General features: G+C 38.3%; 1 protein-coding gene across 1 annotated transcript in view; it reads left to right on the plus strand.

Annotated features, from left to right (window-relative positions):
• Positions 1 to 20,220, plus strand: part of HMCN1 (hemicentin 1) — a 204,746-nt gene extending 184,526 nt beyond the window's left edge. The window contains exons 93-107 of the mRNA XM_072867250.1: positions 553 to 723; positions 1,173 to 1,322; positions 1,656 to 1,793; positions 2,115 to 2,236; positions 3,766 to 4,003; positions 5,785 to 5,847; positions 7,345 to 7,464; positions 7,714 to 7,848; positions 8,293 to 8,406; positions 8,733 to 8,858; positions 9,658 to 9,786; positions 13,802 to 14,152; positions 16,919 to 17,038; positions 17,677 to 17,803; positions 18,895 to 20,220. Coding sequence (XP_072723351.1) covers positions 553 to 723; positions 1,173 to 1,322; positions 1,656 to 1,793; positions 2,115 to 2,236; positions 3,766 to 4,003; positions 5,785 to 5,847; positions 7,345 to 7,464; positions 7,714 to 7,848; positions 8,293 to 8,406; positions 8,733 to 8,858; positions 9,658 to 9,786; positions 13,802 to 14,152; positions 16,919 to 17,038; positions 17,677 to 17,803; positions 18,895 to 19,261 — 2,471 coding nt within the window. The 3' untranslated portion in view covers positions 19,262 to 20,220. The remainder of the gene's footprint in view (positions 1 to 552; positions 724 to 1,172; positions 1,323 to 1,655; positions 1,794 to 2,114; positions 2,237 to 3,765; positions 4,004 to 5,784; positions 5,848 to 7,344; positions 7,465 to 7,713; positions 7,849 to 8,292; positions 8,407 to 8,732; positions 8,859 to 9,657; positions 9,787 to 13,801; positions 14,153 to 16,918; positions 17,039 to 17,676; positions 17,804 to 18,894) is intronic.
• The last annotated feature ends 1,455 nt before the right edge of the window (positions 20,221 to 21,675 follow it).

Below are 21,675 nucleotides of genomic sequence, written 5' to 3' on the forward strand. Positions count from 1 at the left end.
CAGGGAACAGACACAGAGACTGGCAGGAGGTACTTCTACAGAACCCCCTGGGGAAAGCAGCTGGCAGAAGTCAGGCAGCAGTTGGTTGTATATGTCTCCTCCTCATAGAGTGATGCGTAGACAGCCACCCAAAGCTACCCTGAGCTCACTACCTGCACAGCAGACCTCTCGGTATGCCACCCTTGGGGAGGACTTGCATGACTGTGCAGAGGGACACATGTAGTTTACATGGTACAAAGCTTCCCTTCAGCATGACACAGGGAAGAATCTGACCCAGCTCTTGCTAAATTTCAAACCATTATTCTGGAAACATCCCCAGAGGAGACTCCTTGTCTCCAGTACAGCTGATACACAAACAAAATTTTAAAGGTGGTGTGTTTCTGAGGGGAGAAGTGTTCACGCCTGCCCATTAAGGTGTTTTTGTCATCCTTTTAGCTATTTCTTTTCCCTGTCACACTGGTTCCATCAAGAAGGAATGACACAAAAGCATCACTGATGCAGCCAGACACATTTAAAATTAAAAGTCACTTTCTTCTTTCTTTCTTTCTTCAGTGGATGGAAACTGGGGGCAGTGGCAAACATGGAGCCAATGCTCTGCTTCTTGTGGAGGAGGAGAGCAGACCCGAATACGCCTGTGCAGCAATCCAGTTCCGTTAAATCATGGACGTCCTTGTCCTGGAGACTCCTCCCAGATATCCAGGTGTAATACCCAAGCATGTCCTGGTGAGTTAACTTACAGCCTGCACGCAATGACAATATGGTGACAGCCTGTGGCACTCCTAATTTGGTACTCTCCTGTGTCTTGGCCAGTTGAGCAAGTAATTTTTTTGGCTTGAATCTCCCCTGCAACTTCAGCTGGATAAATTTTTTTGTTAACCTGTTACATGGCACTAGAGTATGCTGTTAAACAATTGTTGCTTTTCAGACAGAGGTGAGTGCATAAGGCGATTTCCATGTTATTGTGCATATATCTCAGACCACATATGTACAGCATCCTGCTATTTGCAGGTTGTGAGCTTTACTCTTGCAAATAATGTAGTAATATATGCAGAAATATCCTTACTTCTTAAAATGCTGGACAATATTTCTGAATTTTCTCTCCCCCAAAATATCAGACGGCAGTTTTCACATGGTTGGTTTTTTTTCCTTTCTCCCTTCCCTCCCCTGTACAGGAGGGCCTTCACGTGCCAAAGGCAGCATCATTGGAAATATTAACGATATTGAATTTGGAATTGCTTTCCTGAATGCCACAGTGACGGATAGCCCTGACTCTGAAACTAGAGTAGTACAAGCAAAGATTACAAACATCCCTTGGAGCCTTGGTAGGCTTTGTTTTACTTTTATCACTTTTTTCGCTCGAGCCAGGCTGAATTCTGTGCAATGTCAGTTTTCACCACTTCATTTAATTAAGCGTCACTGAAGAAACTGATCTAAACTTTTTGTAGACAGATAGAGGAAAAGGGAATCTTCAGTATTTACTTCCAGTATGCTAATATTTGTAAAATGATTCATCTGAATATACTAATCCATATTTTTTTTCTGGTTTAATTCTTAAGGCTTACACTAGTTTTAGGTCTTCATATTCAGCTCCTACTGATGTGGGTCACATGATGTTAGCAAAAAAGCTCTCAAACGTTATGTCACATTTCTTGCAGGTCCAGCGATGAGAAAGCTTGTCTCTATACTCAGCCCAGTTTATTGGACAACTGCAAAAGAAATTGGAGAAGCAATGAATGGGTTTACGCTCACTGATGCGGTCTTCAAGAGAGAAACTCAAGTGGAGTTTGCAACTGGTTAGTTACCTGTGATATACCATCTCTTTCTAGTAAGCTTGATAGATACTGCATTTCTTAAAAAATAGCACATAACTGTTGCTGAATTTTGAGTCTTGTGCTTACACCAATATTTTCTGAATGACACTGGCTTTCTGAGACTTAAATACAGCTTTTACAGTTGTAACTTGAAACATGTAATGTTTTTTATTATAGGCATGGTACACCTTATAAAAATAAGAGTCTAAAATAACTCAAGGAATTCCAGTTTGGATACTGTGTGGCTAACATGAGTCTCTGGTTAGGATGTTTTATAAATCAATGGGCTCTTAAAATTCATAGGTGAGATTCTGCGAATGACTCATATTGCCCGGGGCTTGGATTCAGATGGAGCCTTGCTGCTGGATGTTGTTGTGAGTGGCCACGTGCTGCAGCTCCAGTCAGTAGCTGATGTTAATATGAAGGTAAAGCTGCTCAAGATACCACCCCCTTCTCTCATCAATACATACTTCCTCTCTCACCTATATTAAAGCAGTAGACACTAAGTCCTGAAAATGGTTTCACTGTATGTAACTTATTTTGTGCCTGGTTTAATTGACAGATATTAACATTGCCTTTGGAAACAAAAAGTTGTCGTCAGGAAGGTAGTATTGGTCACTCAAGATTTTTAGATGTTAGAATGTAGTATTGAGAAGTGTCTTCGGGGCTAGTTATCATAGGCAGGCATGTCAGGTGTTGCTTTCAATAGAGCTATAAAGGTGCATCTTAAACCTGTCTCACTTTGGCTTCCCTGAGGATGACACCAGCTCTTTCATACCGTGGCACCTTGCACAAATTTCTGAGTATTACTGATGATTTGTTTGCAGCTACAATTATATGTAGTCTGGCAGAGAAACATTCCTGTGGCTGATAAAGTTGCGAAGACAGGGGATTAACAGATTCTGAATTGGATTACATCACAGGGTATTTTATGTGTTCTTATCATGCATGCTGTCATGATGCTGTTAATGATGTGCTCCTTTCTCTGCTATAGCATCAAAACTTTGTCTTGTGGAGACATCTATTATGGCAAACAGTCCTATTATGCAATTCTTCTGAAATATTTTACAAAATTTGCTTTTTCAAGGAATTACACTTCTCTAGGAACTTTTTCAGGAATGATTAGAGAGGGCAGTTTGCATGATCGTATGGCAAAAGGTTATAATCTCACTACTGAATTGCTCTGCCTATTGTTTCTAGGAGATGTTCTCTACTGCTCCTAGTAAGATAGCTTCTGTCACTGACCTTGTACTCCTCTTAGAAAGATGGAGTTCAAAGGAATGTTTTTCTATATTTTTGGTTTAGTGTAAGACATGAAAAACATTTTGTTTAATATAATATGTGGTATTAAAGTTTTGTTTTAAAACCAGGTGCTTGATAACTGGTTTTACTGTAAAAGAAAGAACATTCTTTAAAGTTGTTTCTATAAAGGTGGTGATTAATTAGTGGTAGGTAACCAGTGAAAATGTTTTAATATATTAATCCCACACTACAATAAATATACATGAAGTTCTTTATATTTTGATACACTGCAGTGTGTGGCATGTCCAATATTTATACCTTTTTTCAGTGGCAGAATTTTTATCTACTGATTGTTTATCTAGCATGTTGTCAGCACCTGACTTAGAATACAAAAAAATATTTAGACCTCAAAAGATTGTTATTGAACAATAAGGTCATTTTCAGTTTTTTTTTTAAATGCTCTGCTGTGGCCCCCATCATCAGGATCCTCAGTACCACACCCTGTTTCTTATTTCAAGAAATACACCAGATGCTGTTAAGATTCAACAGTTAAAATAAGAGTAAAAAAGGCATGTGTTGTGTGAAATACAATTTGTTCAGCTGTTAAGAAAAAAAACCTTTCTCAGAATACATCTCATACCACTTTAAAATACGAAGACCACAGTGGTGTTGGCTGTACTCAATGGCTGATGCCTGAATCTTGCTGTTTCAGGATTACACAGAAGACTATATTCAAACCGGCCCTGGGCAACTGTATGCCCATTCTACTCGTCTCTTCACTATAGATGGAGTTAGTGTTCCCTATACATGGAACCATACTATTACCTATGATTACACTAAAGGAAAGATGCCTTTCTTGGTGGAAACACTCCATGCTTCCTCTATTATGTCAGAGTACAACCCACTGGAAGAAACTCTGTCTTTTAAAATCCATTCTTCCATTGCAAAAGGTATTGTACTAATCTTTTACAAAAATAAAACAATGGAAAAATAATATCCTGTCTTCATAGAATTCATTACCTATATTCTCAAAAGCTGGTTATGGCCTTGAAAGAGGAAATGCTGTGAAACTTGGTTAACTTTATTGTAGGTCCTGGGACCTACATGTCTTGTTAATATACCCATAGACTAACATGTAAAAGCTGTTGCAGTTTGCACTTACTCTTCACCTGTAGTTCTCATCAATGATGTATGTCTGCATTTGCTGACACTGCTAAGAGCATCACCTGTAGCTTCAGATAGTCAACCTAAAATATTCCTCCATTTCCTTGCATGTACCTTTCATTCTCTAAAATGAAATTACTGTCGCTTTTGTATGGGGTCAAGCGTTGGTGGGTTTTTGTGTTTGGGTTTGATTTTGCATAGCTATCAAGAAAAAGGATTGTGTATTTTCTCACAACAAAAACCACATAATGTAAGTAAGGTAGTAATGAGGTGGAAGAACATTCAAAATTCAGCACTAAAATGGGTAAAATGTCCTCAAGTCATTCTTCAGATTGAACTTATCTGGAATTATTTGGCATATACAGAAAATATGATGCTGAGCTGCAGCTTGAAAACTTTGCTGGTACTTTATGGATATATTTTTTTAAGGCCAGATATGAATGGTGCACAGTTATGCATTACGCACACACACCATATGCAGTGCTGTGTGGACACATGCTTATGTACGGTCTGTAAATCTGGTGAGTCCTAACACAGGGGTGGCAAGCTAGTAGCTCCATCATCTGTTGTACTGTGTCTTAGCATTACTAACTGCTGGCTTTTATTAACTTTTTACCTAAGTGATCTTAAGGAACAGGGCATATATTTGTAAGCGGATTTTCCTTTGAGAAGTCATAATTGGTTAGCAGAATGTCCTGTTATCTTTTTAAATACTATTTGGGCTTTTTTTTTTTACACAGTAAGGCTTAACATCATCTGTCAAATGAAATAACTCAGGTTTGAAAGTAAATGAAACAGTGGGATTGACTATCTCAGTCTGTCTTTTCAATAACAACATTCTAAATGAAGTAAAATAATTATTCTCCCACTTGCCAGACTATGAACTCATTGTGCAATTTGAAAACCAAATAAGACTTTTTTTTTTTTTCCATTTTAAAAAGAGGTCTGATAACTTGATCTGAAGACTTCCTTTTATGCCTGTGTGTAGATCTGGCCAAGCCTTTACTGAACTTCCATTTATTTCCTCCAACAATTAATATACTGCTTTTTTTAAGATTTCATATTTATTGAATCAGTTTTCATGCAGGAAAATACATATGGTCTTTGAGCAGTCTCTACCAGAGTTTTCCATTACAGTTCATAGTACGCACTTGTGTTCTACAGTGACTTCCCACAGTCTATGACATGGTGATTTGTTTGGTTTGGGTTTGTTTCCTTCCTTTTATGTGAAGTGAAACTGAATGGTCTTTATTCTTTTAATAATGAAAACTTTATAGAGGAACTTTGCAGGATGTATTGGGCTGAGATGCAACTTGCAGTCACTCTGAGGGAAACCCCCCATCTGTTTGTTTTTCAAAACAGCAAAACCCATGTACTACTGACTTATAGTGCCCAAGTAGAAAAAACACTAAAGTCTGGATTTTAAAGGTTTCTATTTTAGTGTCCAAGTATAATAAATCTTTTATAAATAGTTGGGCTGCAATTCTTAATGTTAAAGGGTTTTTTAAAAGTAATAAAATGGCCATATTTTCACCCATAAGTAACATGTGCTTCCTTTACCATACAGGAGATCGTAGCAATCAGTGCCCTGCTGGGTTTGGTTTGGACTCAACTGGGCCTTACTGTTCAGGTAACGATGTGACAAGGGTAGTGTGTAATCATAGACTCGTAGAGTGGTTTGGGTTGGAAGGGACCTTTAAAGATCATCCAGTTCCACCCCGCCTGCCATGGGCAGGGACATCTTCTACTAGATCAGGTTGCTCAAAGCCCCATCCAAGCTGAGCTTGAACAATTCCAGAGATGGGGCATCCACAGCTGCTCTGGGCAACCTGTTCCAGTGTCTCGCCATCCTCATCGTAAAAAATGTATTCTTTATTTCCAATCTAAATCTACCCTCTTTCAGTTTAAAACCATTACCCCTTGTCCTGGACCTTTACCAGGGCCCCTAAAGGCCCTGGTAAAAAGTCTCTCCATCTTTCTTATAAGCACTCTTTATATATGGAAAGGCTGCAATAAGGTCTCCTCGAAGCCTCCTCTTCCCCAGGCTGGACAACCCCAACTCTCTCAGCCTTTCTCTATAGCAGAGGTGTTCCAGCCCTCTGACTATTTCCGTGGCCCTCCTCTGGACCTGCTCTAAGAGGTCCATGTCTGTATTGTGCTGTGGGCCCCAGAACTGGACACAGTACTTAACCACCAGAATCTACATCACCTTTATCTAGAGTTTCAAAGCATGCAGAACATACTTCAAAAAGTGTTAAGTTACCATTGATAAAAGGGTGTGGATCCAAAGGCAGATGAAGACTTCACTTCTGTACTCATCTAGAATCTAGGTAGTGCCCAGTCAGCTTCTCATCAGTACATCAGATACAACTGGGGGACATTGAGCCACAGTATCTGATGAGCCTGCAAAGCAATGAAGCACTTACATGATCTGTGTGGAGGGAAGGATGAGTGTTGGCTACCTAGACAACAGCCCACAGGTTCCTGCTTGAGGGATGAAGGTGAAGAGAATGTTATGAGCATTTTAGCTGTCTCCTCCAGATGACTGAGTCACATTTGTTTTGGGGAACAATCATCTGATACACTTGAAAGCTTGATAATCTGATACCTTGAAAGCTTATAAATGAAGGAAATTATACAAGAAACAAACACTACACCATCCAAAAGGTTTAAAACCAGGAAAACTGAAAATAAGGTCACTAAAACGATTTTGCACTTGCAGTATCATCTGTAAAAGAATATGAGTTCTAAAACTTTAATATGGAACATATTACATCTTTGCACATGTATCTAGGAAATCTTAAGTCTTACACTGAAACCCATCTGTTCTGTTGTAAAGAGATTCTCTGGAAAAGATTGTATCAAACATTCATTTCCGCAGTAGTCACCCAGTCCTGCAGAGCTAACACAAGATTCCAGCAAGCTGTGTTAGTGTAGGTTTGGTAACCGTAAAAATAAGAGTGGAGAATGCACCATTGAACCGTTTCTGTGAAGCTGCTCCATTGGTAGATCTAGTTTTGCCCTGTGGGCTCTGACAGACATATACCTCTTATGGAGGGTTTGTTTGGTATAGTTTCTTGTAGTCTTGTGAAGTCTCACTAGTTTTTCAAACATTTCCTTGTTCCAGACGAAGATGAATGTGCTGTGCGAAATCCTTGTTCCCATACCTGTCATAACGCAATGGGATCTTACTACTGCTCCTGTCCAAAAGGCCTCACTATCTCTGCAGATGGTAGAACATGTCAGGGTAAGATAAGTATTGCTGTGAACAGGTTGGATACAAAAAGCCCCATGGCACTTAAATTGCTAGGGAAATGTTCTGTTTAGACTGGGCCACTTTCTCATTATAAGAATATAATTTATTGGTGGTATTCTAATTATTTCATATCTGAATATATTTGCAATCAAGTATTTCATAGTTGGTCATGCTCAAGACACTGCTTAATCTGTGTTTCATTTTGACATAGTGAGGTTTACAGCTTGTTTTTAATTATAGATATTGATGAGTGTGCGTTAGGTGGACATACCTGCCATGCTGGCCAGGACTGTGAAAACATCATTGGCTCATACCGCTGCGTGGTTAGATGTGGGAATGGTTTTAGGAGGACAGCTGATGGATTTAGCTGCCAAGGTATGGAGAGGTCTTTGGTTTTTGGTGTTAGCTTTCATAAACTGAAAATGCTGTCTTTCACACAATTGAAAGTAACTTTTTAAAATATGCGTCTCCACATACAGTGTCTATAAATTTTCATTATTAAGGTTGGGGTTTGTGGTTTGGTTTTTTTGTGTTGTGTGGTTTGTTTGTTTGGGTTTTTTAACCTTTTGCTTTTTCCATCTTTAGAAATAAAATTAAAATCCTATCAGGGAATAACCTAAAATTCTTGCTTTTGTATCCCATGTGCATTTTCTTTTACAAAGAAGTGAGAGAAGTAAACACTTCTGAACATACCTCAATAGTGTAATAACTAGAGCTCAAAGCAGAGCCCAGAATGTTGACTCAACCACAACACTGTTCAGGTAAATGACGACAAGGCAATTCACAGCTACGGTATCAAGGATTTGTATTGTTCAACAGATGTTAATGAGTGTCAAGAGTCCAACTCCTGTCATCAGCGTTGCTTCAATACTATAGGAAGTTTCCACTGTGGTTGTGATCCAGGATACCAGCTAAAGGGCAGAAAATGCATCGGTATGAATGAATTTTTGAATGTTCATTCCCTCTTTCCAATGCACATTGTTCAACATTTATTTGTTGCTATATTTGTTATTGGAAACCTTTATGAATGAAAACCTTACTGTGGATGATACATTTAGTATGTATTTCTGAATTTGTTTGTAAAGCAGTACTAAAAGCCAGAGGAAGTGGGAATTGGGATGACTGATAAATGTGCATGAAATGCATTCAAATGCATGGACACAGTATAATTACAGCTGGATTATTCTGCTCTTTAGGAATTGAGCATAAGGAAGAGAGTTTGTTTCCATTCTTGCCTTTGTTTGTTTGTTTTAAATAAGATGTAAATGAGTGCAGGCAGAATGTATGCAGGCCTGATCAACTTTGCAAAAACACCCGTGGTGGCTATAAGTGCATTGATCTGTGTCCCAATGGAATGACCAAAGCAGAAAATGGAACTTGTATTGGTGAGTAGAAGTGTTAATGTACTGTACAATGATGGTAAACATGGGGATAATGATGATTTAAAAAAAAAAATCTTGAAGATAGTCCATCTCCAGTTATTAAGATTTGCACATATTAAGGCACCAACTTTTTTTCATTTATGGGAACACACATATTTAACTTTTTTGTAGTTGGTATTAAAAGCATAGATGTATCCTTTTCCATTGCTCTTAAGAAAGAACAGTAAGGTTTTCCTCAGCATCTTTTCTGCATTGTCACCTTGAATTCTACAAATTGTTCATTGACTGAAATGTTTTGCCTCATGTGTTGAATGCTTTCTTAAGAATTTGTCTCAGGAGCTCTGAATCAAGATCACAGGTCCTTGCTGCTTATCTGGGATACTTTTAAACATAACCGCTGTTATATATAGTACCAAATCTTTTTTTCTAGTGGGATATGACAGGAAGATGAATTATGTCTCTTTGGAGAACAGCTGATCACATTGGAAACCTCAATGAAAAGTTTTGAAAATTAACAGAAAAAGTGTGTGTAAATGCAATACGGTTGAAAAATTTATCTGTATATCTGCTCAAAACCTGCTTTCAGATTGCGAAAGACAGATTGTGATTCGTAGCACAAAGTGTTATAGAGTAATGCCTAAACATGGCACCAGGTAAGAAAAGTGTACGTTCAGAGGCCAAATCTATCTAGAGGGCCAAATTCACTTGTGGCTTAACTGCATTCGTTCTACACGAAGAAGTTTAAAGCTGTAAGAAGTTTCAAGAAAAATCTGACTACTTCCCCTTGCCTTGTTGCTTGCAGACATTGATGAATGCCGGGATGGAACCCACCAGTGCCGCTATAACCAGATTTGTGAGAACACACGAGGAAGTTACCGTTGTGTGTGTCCAAGAGGATATCGGTCCCAGGGAGTTGGAAGACCTTGTGTGGGTAAGCTGTCTAGTCACATTAGTATCATGTATTTTCCACTGCTGCTTTTGGCTGGGCTTTCTGCTGTAACATCCAACAATGCTATCCCATTTGAAGACTATGCTATATAGACAAATTTGCTCTGAAGTTCAAAATTACCCATCTAAAACAAAGCATCCCATTCAAAACAAATAGTCAAAACTAAGTGAGTCCAAATGGAGATTGCTATAGGTCCATACTTCGAAAACAAAGCATACAAGGGTCTCCAAGCCCTGGTAGATGGATGTGCCAAGCTACCACTCCACAAAAGGCTTCATTTATAAAAATCAGGTCAGATTTGCTAGTTGATTGGACAGTGAAATGTGCCTGGCTATTCCCTGGACTGCATTGATTCACACCTGAAGGCAGTCAAGCAGGGAGTGATGTGGATTCCCCTAAAGGAGAACACCCAAAGGAAGTTTGTTGCAAGAGCCACGATACACCCAGAACTCGCCTCTGCAATCGAACAGCACAAACACACTTACCCACCCACTAGAATTGCAAAGGGTGTTCCCCATATGGGTAGAGCGGAGGAAGCTGATACGCATTTATCACTCAACGCTCCCCTTTCTGGTTTGGGTGGATCACAGCAGGGAAGGAGGATTCTTGTCAGTAACAGGAATGCTGACCATGTAGTTACTCCCCTATGCTATCTATGTAGAACCTTTTGGCATAAAAAGCAGAGCTTTCTCCCACGCACACATTTGAAGGATGCTCTCATTAGCTCTAACATGGATAGCAAGAGAGTTTAATGTATGGTGTCGGTGCAAGTGCATAAAACACTTCCCCTGGCATTTAGTAGACCTCAGGATGGTACTAGGATCATTTAGATTCACCCTTTCTGTATTTATGTAGAATATTTAAAATATAAAAGCTGATCCACCCTGATGATAATGATTTATCAATGTTGGTATATGACCCTAAGTGAAGTTGGTTTCAGTTGCTCTCATGTTGCTTCTATCAGAGAAGCATTCCTCCATGATGACTTCTTCAAGATTAGCTTTTGTAAGTGATAAATAGCTGCTTTGGAGAATAGGATTTTTTTTTTCTTTTTAAACAACCTAAGATTTTGGACTACCAAAAGCCAGGAATGTTGTTGTTTGGGGTTTTTTTTAAAGAGATTAAATTGCAGTAAGAAACTGTTTGGCTGTAGACCAAGACATTACTTCTACAAGCTGCCCCTCTACTGAAATAAAATCAATCCCAGACTCCTTAACATATATTAAAACCATTTAAATTTCTGACAGTAATAAGCTAGATAAAGTCTAGGACTACAGATTTTCACAAAACACTAGCAGCTGCCCTAAAGCTGTCTTCTGACCAAGGAGCACTGAAAGCTCCCTCTTAAATTAAAGTATGACCTTTATGCACCTTTGAATTTCTATCTGCTTGAAAATATATTTAAAATATAGATGCATCAAAGGTATTAGTTCACATGTGTTAATAAAATCCAGGTTTATTGTTAATGTCCCAGCGAGCACAGGGAAGAGTTGAAAAGCAAGTAGGGCCCCAGACTGAAACAGAAGAATCAAACTTTATTCCTACCGGTGCCACTCTTACCCTGTGTAAAGTCCTTTGCGCTACAATTCCCTGTCTGTTAGATGGGGATAAGATGCTCATTTGTCATCACAACACCCATAGCTATATGCACTTTTGCATATAACATGTGCAACACTATCTAGAATTTAAAATCAAATATTATTCTTCAAGTTAAAGAATGCATGATAATTTAGCTATTTGAGTTTCAAAGTCATTTCACCTTGTTCTTGTAAATATTTAATATTCATAGTGCATAATCAAAGGGATACTGTCCAGTGGAGACTTAGGCTTACCAGTCAGTCAGCAAACACTTCTCACAGGGATGGCTATGGCATAAATGTAAATGACTTGCTGCCTTCAGTTTTGCTTGTATTGCACAGGATGATCCTACAAAAGAAATTGCTTGAATTTTCACCTGTTTTCTTTCATTATTTCTATGATAGTCTTCTATTGCTTATCCACAACTTGTTCCAAGGACATTGGTGGTTGTAAAGATGTTAGTGCACATACCTATTGTCTGTTTTATGCAGGTAAAGAATGTTAAACTCAGCAATTAGAAAACAGTTGAGCGCTAAGGAAATAATGAGTTTCAGCATTCTTTTACATGTATATGTGTAATATATTTTTCATCTTAAGCACACAATGAAGGAATATAAACTTAAAATTTGTATTAGTTGTTGCTGTATTAAAAATGGAGTTCTCTTGTTTATAACACCTGACAATATTACCCTAATGATATTTCAACTAATATACAAAGTTTCAGTTATGTGTTTGTGAAATAATAATTGGAAAATACTGCAATACTCAGCAATAATTATCCCTGGATTTCCAACTCTCAAAACATTTTATTATTAATACCCTCAAAAATTCTTTAAAACTTTAAAATATATAAAGTATTAAACACTTAATAAAAATGCAATCTAATATTCTACTATGTTTCTGAACAGTATTACTTTTTAAATACCATTATCGTGCATTTGTGTCTTGGAGGGTTACAAAGTATGCTCAAAATACTGTTCAGAGTGAACCAAAATAAAACTGTAATAACACTAGCTTAATGGCATTTTTACAATAACAATTTAAAGAATACACACTTTCCACTAACATGAAATAATTAAACCCTTATTGAGTCACCATTAAGATCATCTTTAAATTCTAGTAAAAAAAGGTTTATAATATATGTCAATTATATGTATGTTGTTATGTATGTTAATATCAGGTTATTTATTTCTGGTCATTGCGGAGTTGCAAATTCCTGTTTGGAATTAGCAGATTTTTGGCTTTTTCTAGTAAAGAATGAATGTAAGTTTGAAAAGGAATACCGTGCATGTCAAATTTTCAGCTGGGCCTGAAGTAACTCGATGAAAATTTTAGAAAATTTATTTCTGGTAGTGCCAGAGAGACTGTGAGGGAAGGCCTGGTCCTACAGTATCCAAGAACACTCATATTTACTTTATTTTGTGTGAAGGACACTCATCATGTTAAATCCTTAAACTCTTTACCATACTTTGTATGCTCACTACTCTGTTTTGATTTAAGGATGGATATTTACTGCTAGGGTTGGTCAAATTACTTTGGATTACAATTTAAAGGGAAACAACTTAAAAAAAAAAGCATTCCTTAGGGAAAAAAAAAATCCTATTTTTTAATTGTACAGAAGTGAATTAATATTTACTGTTAAGTCTCCAACCTTTCATAGCTGGAATGACCAATAAGAACATGAAAGGTTAGAACATACCTGACCTCCTTCCCCTGCAGCCCTGTGACACATCCTCAAGACCTGATTTTTCCCCTGATGCAGAGTACAATAACCGTATCAGAGCTTTTGAGCTTCCCTCAGTGCTAGTTTGAATGAATTTCTAATGCTGTACTTCTCAAGAATGCTCCATGTTAAGTATCCTCCTTTAAAGAAGGGCCCAATACCTTCTCCCACCCATCTGTGGAGCACTTAAGAAAAAAAAATAATTACTCAAGTAGTAGGGAGCAGCTTAGGCTGAAACAATGAACAGTGTGGGCCCTAAGGGCCACTTATTTCTCAGAGTGCATCTTTTCTGGTAACCAGCAGGAACTGCAGCTGGCACCTTTCAGGCTGTCACACACAGCCCTGCTTTCGCAAAAGCAGGGGAACAGACTTGGATCCCTGTTTTATAGCCACACCTTACCTTCAGTAACACTTGAGGCAAGACTTTCAGCAGAGCTCTTGTCCTGCATGAGCACAGTCCTATGTCACAAGCAGAGTTAGAGGAAGAATAAAGGTATATTACTGTACAGGACAGAATAACCTGCCTACTTGGCATTGTGTTCTCCATATTTTACTGCCTTCAAGATCTCACTTTTATGTCTTCAGTTTGTTCCACAGACTGATAAGTATATATGTATATATATAGTTATGTGTTGTTTGTTTGTTTTTTTCTCCTTTCCACATGGTTTGTTGCTCTGGATCATGTCACATGAGCAGACATTAATGAATGTGAACAAGTGCCTAAACCCTGTGCATTTCAATGCACCAACACCCCCGGCAGCTTCAAGTGTATCTGTCCACCTGGACAACATTTATTAGGTGATGGGAAATCTTGCGCTGGATTGGAGAGATTGCCAAATTATGGTGCCTATTACAATAGCTATAGCTATGCTCAATTCTCCCCTGTGAGAGACAACTATCAACCTCAACAATATTACAGGCACTCCTCAAACCTCTACAGCTCCTTCTCAGAGTATAGAAACAGCAGAATACCTGTCTCCAGGACTAGAAGGAACATTAGAGAAACTTGTCCTGAAGGCTATGAGGCAAGAAATTACAGATGTGTAGGTAAATGTCAGTCATATCTATGCAATTCTCTTGTTTTGGTCATTATTCTTAGGTTACTGTTTCATATACACCAGGGGCTGATGGTTTGTGGTGCTGTGGTTTATTTTTGTATTACCCTGATAAATATTCAGAGAGTTCTGCATGTTCTTGGCTCCTGAGCATGTGTAGCAAAAATGTTTTCAAAAATCCTCCATGTGAACTCTTGCTTTAATTGTGCTGCTTATTTTGTGTTTGCAAATTATTTCCCTCTTTTATTCTCTTTCTTCTGATTACGGTAGCTCACCTTTGTGAATTTTCTCACACTTCAAAAAACACCAGTAGACCCAATCTAGTCCTGGGGATGTTGCTTATGCCAGACTCCCACTGATGGTAGTAATAATCTGGTTCAAAAAGGTTTTGAATAAAGATTTTACAATTGAGCACACTAGGGCCAATGCCAGTGCTGCTACAGGACGGTTAGTTGCTGCCATGCAGGCAATATAAGCAGAAGCTTTTAAATTATCTGTAGTTTTGATATGTGGCGGGTTGAAATGTAATTCACTGAGTGTGGAGAGATTGATTATAAGTAAACAAATAGGGGATTTGTCCTAAGCTGTGACAATGACAGCACTGCCGTTTCTTTTTCTGTGATGAGGAGAGCAGGGTAGTTATAGTAACTGGCAAGCTCTGCCCCCATTTTTTTTTTTTTTTAAAGAGGTGCAAAGCCTCTCAGAGCACACTCTAAGACCACCAGGAAACAAAGGTATTTGGCACCTCCAACTATCAAACATTTAGCTCACTTCCTCCCTACTCCCTGAGCTTTTCTGAGGTTTTCCAGTGAAATGCTGCTATTTTCACAAGTACTGAAAATTTAATTCAGCTCCTCTTGAAAGTCAAAAGGAACAGCAGTATGTACTGTTCATTGACTGATTTGCACTAAATGTGAGGAAACTAAGAAGTTAAAAAAAACCCCACACTATTGCTCAGAAGTTAGAAATGTCAGGATTTTCTCACATGGCAGTAGTTGGCGTCTGGATCTAGACCCTCTGTAACTGCTGGTCTGGAGCCAGAAAATGGGTGCTCACACCCAGACTCCCCAGACCATGTTCCCCTCCCTGCCCTGAAAAGCTGAACAGACATGGGCAGGAGAGGGGCCACTGCTGTGCTGTGAGCCAGGGCTCACCTTGTCTTTCAGAAGGGGTCACCAGACCTGATGCTTTACACAGAGGGCAGATGGGGATATAAAAAATGAGTTCATCTTTTGAAATATGCTTCTTAAGCCAGATTTTGCCAACTTAACTCATGTTTTGAGTATCTTAAGAAAAAAAAATTATTCAGTTAAGTTATTTTGTGATAATACTGCTGAGTTCAGGACTAAGGGTACCGCAGTCTAGGCCTTACTAAAGCTTGTCCCAGTGCATTTAACATAGTTTGTGGTGTGTTAGCTATGTGCCTCCACCTAGCATATATGCCAGTGGCACTTCATAGGAGGCACAGTATCCTTCTAGGATAAATACAGTGATCTACAGCTAGATTCTAGCAACCAGATTTATTGCTGTAATTATATAGCAATAAATAATATATAATGTTGAAAAATATGAATATACTTTTACTAATAAAAGTTATAGATAGGTAGACATCAAAGACACTTCAGTAGTCGTATACATGCAGTTTGTTATGGGTATACCGGTTTAATTGAAAGACCGAGGAATATAGCTACTGCTGATGAAAGGGTTAAGCTAAAATCTATGATCTTCACCCCAGTGTCCAGTTTGAATTAGTTAATATTCTTGTACTTCCTTTTCATTGGAATAAACATCTAAAGTTAAAAATTAGTTTAATATGAAAAATACACCTAAATGATGCTTTTTTAAAAAGTTCTTTCAATAGACAACCATCAGGATTTGATAACAACATACTGTAAACTTCTACAGTCACAGCTATTTCTGTGTTTGCATTTTTATCTAACGCAACCCCTGTAAATCAGACAAAGAGAGGGGAAGCAAAGACCTTCCTTCCACTGTTTCAATCATGCAAGTCTTAACCCTTGCATGAGACTTACTTGAGTAGCATCTCTGTTGCTCTCCTGAATTAGGCAGACATTTCAAAAGAAATTATAATTATATATGATCTGTGTCTAAATCACACTAGTCTGCTTTGAAAATTTTACATAAAGTGGTCTGGTACTTCTATATTTGAGAGGGATATTAAAAAAAAGTTAAGAGCATTTATTGATAGACTTCCCAGATACTGAGCTTAATTCATCCCCATGGCACAACGAAGATCAGTTTGGAAGGGAAACAGCTTTGCCTGAGGAGAGATTAACTGTAAGAACAACTCCCCCACTGTCAAGGCTTCCTCTGACAAGATAACTAATCTGGGCATTTCCTAACCATATTGCCTAAAACCTTATTACCAGGCAGCTCAGCTTGCTTTTTGGGGCAAGACTGTATTTGTATAACCTTGTCATTGTATACAGATTGCACGTCCCCCTTTCTTCCCAGAACTCTGTATCAGGACTGGTTTCTCCAGCTAGAATACATATTATTCTAGGCTGCCATCAAAAGAGGTGAGGATTTTAATTATTAAAAAGCTTTAAGGAATGGCACAGGTAAGGTGTGAAAGGATTTGCTGCTCTTAGACATTCAACCCCATCAGAAAACAAGATCCACACAACTTCCACCAACTCTGTCCATGTGCTTGTATATAAGTAGTACAAAAAAATACCTCGGTTCATACCAGGTTCAAATAATCCTGATGTGTATGTGTTCGTGTTTCTTTCCTCAGACATTGACGAATGTGAAACCAGAGATACCTGTCAGCATGAATGCAGAAACACCCTGGGAAGTTACCAGTGTACTTGTCCATCTGGTTATCGCCTTACACCCAATGGCAAAACCTGTCAAGGTACAGGGATTCCTTTCAGTGTTCAGAAATATATTTGTAAATAAGTAAGATACAAATCATGTTCAATACATGTAAAAGCCACTTCTCTGAATTTGCTATATGAGATTTGTCATTCAAAATTTCAAATTTCAGTAGTTTTTATATTTCACATTTTAATGCTTCATAAAACACTAGCAAATTAGACAATTGCAGCTTCTTATTCTCTGAATTCTCCTCATGTGACCTTATGTTACACACTTAACTCCAGGCAAATAGACAGCAGCTCTAGAACCAAACCCAATATAATCCTTAATCCGCCTCTGTCAAAAAAAGGTACTGTTAGATTTTCTGATCCACAAAAAACCCATAAAAAATTAACAACAAGAAAACTACGACAAGACAACTATGGTTTATGTTGGATCGTGGCTGTATGGCAGCTCTAGCACAATATGCCATCCTGCACAGTAATAAAATGCCAACAATAATAAATGCATGTTATTGAAACTCCTGGCTCTAGTGCCTCAAACAGCAAGACTGGATTCTGAAAGATTTCACTGTGTGCAGAGGTACACTCTGCTCAGCCTTTACTCACCCAGCTTGTTTTTAACCCTTACTTTCTTTTACCAGCAATTGATCATTTGCATGTTTTTTACATTCAGATATTGATGAGTGCCTTGAACAGAACATTAACTGTGGATCAAATCAGATGTGTTTCAACATGAGAGGAAGCTACCAGTGCATAGACACACCTTGTCCACCAAACTATCAGCGAGAGCCTCTTTCAGGGTACGTTTTATTTTCAGCCCCTTTTCACCCACCCCAAGCTTGGATCCTTAACCTGTATTCGTCAGAAGAAACTTAGATAAAGTTTGACTGACACCAGTAAAGCTCATACTAGCTTAAGGTAAAGCACTGACATTCAAGATGATCATCGGTTTCCCCTGCAGCAGAACCATAAAGCAGTGGCCACAGGCAAGCTGGCTGGCTTGCTCTATCCATGCAGCATTTTACTATTAGTTCAAAAGAAAATAGCAACAGAATGTTCCTTTACTATATGAATCCCAGTGGGCAGTGCGCTGTGATTCTTTCTGCTGATTCAGTGCCATTTGTCACTTATGGGGTTGCCTTTGCATCTAAGTTTTCTGACTTCTCTAAAGGCCTAAATTGCCATCAATGTCATAGCATTTAAAATATTCTTTTAGTCATGAAAATAGTGCTACAGTTCATGGTAAGTTTTGTTATTTTTAAGTTACTCTATTTCCCTGTTCTGGAAAAAACATATTAATTTCTTTTAACCTTTGATATATTCAAGGAAATAGCTTGTTTCATAGTCAGAAACCATCTTTTGTGATCAAACTAAACTGGAATGACACTTAAGTTTAAATAGATAATATTCTTTGACCTCTGTTAGTACTGACAAGCAGAGCTAACATATCTCCTATTTTGACTTTTGATTAATAGAAGTAAAATTTACTTTGCCCTTCTTCATTCCAAATTCTTTATTTTATGATCTAACACACAGACACCTCAAATGGAGCCACCCGGTACAGTTTAAACCAACCTTTCCAACTCTAACATCAAAGAGCAAGGTCACTAAAACATATACCATTGACTTCAATGACAAATATTGTATTCAGTATCTTTACGTTACCTCTTGGCACTTTATGAGATGATCTGTTGAGGGGAGAATGAGACCTTAAACTGGGCTGCAACTTTAAAGGAACAATGGATAAAGGCTGCATCAGCATATTATCTTTGTAGAGAAATTTAAATTAAGCAACAGGGTAAACAGGGAAAGAATTCATCCTTTAAGACCTGTTGCAGTACTTACAATATCATGCCTTCTCCCTGGGCTAAAGTGCTCTGCTTATTCCTAGGTTCTGTCTGAAAAACTGCCCAGCCAATGACTTGGAGTGTGATCTGAGTACCTATGCCTTGGAATACAAACTCCTTTCCCTCCCCTTTGGCATAGCTGCTGGTCAGGATTTAATCCGCCTGGTTGCCTATACTCACGATCAAGTCATTCACCCAAGGACAACTTTCTTAATGGCAGATGAGGACCCAGCAATCCCATTTGCCCTGAGAGATGAGAACTTGAAAGGAGTCGTGTTCACCACCCGACCGCTGCAAGAGCCAAAGACTTACCGCATGGGAGTCAGAGCCTTATCCTACAGTGTCGATGGAAATATTGAGTATCGGACAACTTTCATTGTTTATATAGCTGTGTCAGCCTATCCCTATTAAGCACCCAAACTACTTGACAGTAATCACAGTATTTTAACCACATTCATAAATGCCAGTGGGTATTACCACTTCCAGACTCTCTACTGCCTGCCAAACAGTTGTGAACCATGTAACTTGAAAATGGTGCTATGCTCTTTTCTTTTTCCCTGTGGCTGCCTATCCAGTCCCATTATTCAAATTCAAGAGGAAAATCCATGGCTCTGAGGCCCTGTTACCACTTGCTTTATTTATTACACTGGAGTACTCATTTTCTACAGTTTATTCTGAAAACCAGCAGAAAAATCAAAGTATGAGCTGAAGTATGTGGTCAAAGCACTAAGCAAGGAGCAGCCTCTGTGGTCAAAGCAGTAAGCAAGGAGCAGCCTCTGTTGAAAGCAACTAAAGAAAAGCATAACCAGAAGAAAAAAAAACCCGTAATTTCAAGTGGTCTCCACATTTTAAAGGTTGCTAAATGTTTTACAACTTTATATCTATTAGATTTTGTTTCTTATCAAATACCTGATAGAATTAGGGCTGTAATATACTACATCATGTGCTCAAAAAAACAAATACCACTGTACCAAATGGTTGCAAATGCTGAAACAAATGATATTAAAGTTTGTTTTCAGCTAAAGAATCTACAGTAGAATTTGGAACTGGTACATTTGATTTCCACGCAAGTTTAGAGATGTCACTATTTTTTGGAAGAAAACACAACATGGCTACTTCTACTTCATACAGCAGGTATTTTATAACCTTGTTTGTTTTTTTTTTTACTCTGACATTCTGGTATAGCCGTTTATTTAGCTCAGAACCATATCCATTTCAGTACTCCCACCTCACTTTAAAAGGTTTGGGTTTTTTTGCAAATGGAACATTTTTCTCCAAAGATGATGTAAGTTTGGTTCAATAATGTCAATACACTGTACACAAGTAATTTTGCCAAGATGTATTCTATTTTTATGAAAGTGTATATATGTTTTTTCCTATGTGTATTTTCTATGCAGTATCTCAAGAGTGTTTTACAGTTAAGTTTGCATAAAAGGACAATGTCAATACATTGAAAATAATCAAAATAAAGGTTCCCATTGCCTTTGAGGTTGCTGTGAGTTTTATCACTGAAAAAAAATCTTTCCCATTTGTAAAGCACTTGCCTTTAGTGCCAGTGGAGAATGCAGAAGGTAGCATGCCCAGCAAACCCCAGGGAGCTCCGTGCACAAATGCAGCTGAGTCTCCTGTTTTTTGCGCTACTGGCTTCCCCACATCCTTCATTTTTTCAAAAAAAGTCATGGAAACTGGTGCATTTACTGTAAATGGAGACATCTCATTTCCTCAGAGGAAACGGATTTTGCTAAGAGTTAAATTTTTGTGGCCTATAAAGGCAGTGCTTATTCATAAATATAATCAACTAATAAACAGTGTCTAAGGGTTGTACAGCTGAGCCTGCAGTCATGTTGTCCAATCCCCTCCATTAGTCTGCAGAAATATTTGCAAGATCGAAGGTTCACTGCAATCCTATGAAAGGATGAGATGGTCTCCATATCATTTGTCATAAGATGTTTAGCAAATGTCCTCCTGTCACCAACAAGCCTATACAAAATTGTTATCTAAAAGACTGTCTATATAAAAGGAAATGCAGGTGAAAATTGGGGCAGAGAACATGCAAATACCTAATTCTGAGTAACTCCACCTGCAGGTGTAGTCCAGACTATGACTGAATAGTCATTCCCTGTATCTGCAGACACCACCCCTCTGTCAGAGAGGTTGAGCATACATGTGCTTTTACAAGGATTTTGCCAGTAGGAGAGTGAGCCTGTTTGGGGGGATTTTAAAAGCTGACTGATGTCCTATTGCCCACCCAGATACATCATGAGGTTTCTTTATCCTGCTCTCAGTGGCTGGTTGTAATTTGCAATAACCAGGGCTGGTCCAGGAAGCAATCCTGGCTTTTCTAGAGGAACCCCATTTATGTTTGCATCAGTGCTGAAAGGGAACTGCTGGCTTTTATCTCAATCATTGTGATATATTTTAATTAAAGAATGCATCAAATGTTGGAAATTAATTACTTCCTAGTTAAAAGGATGCTCATCATTCAGCTCGAGGAACAGGCACAGCCCTGTAACTGTCTCTTTATGGTCAGCATTATATAGCCACAGATGCACAAAGACCTGGCAATGAAACCACTATGGAAGTAGAGCCAAATGATGAAAGGCACCATGCAAAGAATCAGGAACCCTGTTCAATAGTTAAGCTATAGACATGATCTGTTGCTCAGAAAGAAAGAGTGAAAGTCCTTCTGTAATTTAATCTGTCTACTTAATTGTAGAGCAAACACTCTTCCTAGCATCCTAAGAGTAGTATATGAGAATCTTAAATTCTTATTAAAAAAAACCAAACAAACAAACAAAAAAAACCCAACACAACCAAAAACACCA

Source organism: Ciconia boyciana, chromosome 7 (assembly GCF_034638445.1).
Source record: "Ciconia boyciana chromosome 7, ASM3463844v1, whole genome shotgun sequence".
Taxonomy (NCBI): Eukaryota; Metazoa; Chordata; class Aves; order Ciconiiformes; family Ciconiidae; genus Ciconia; species Ciconia boyciana.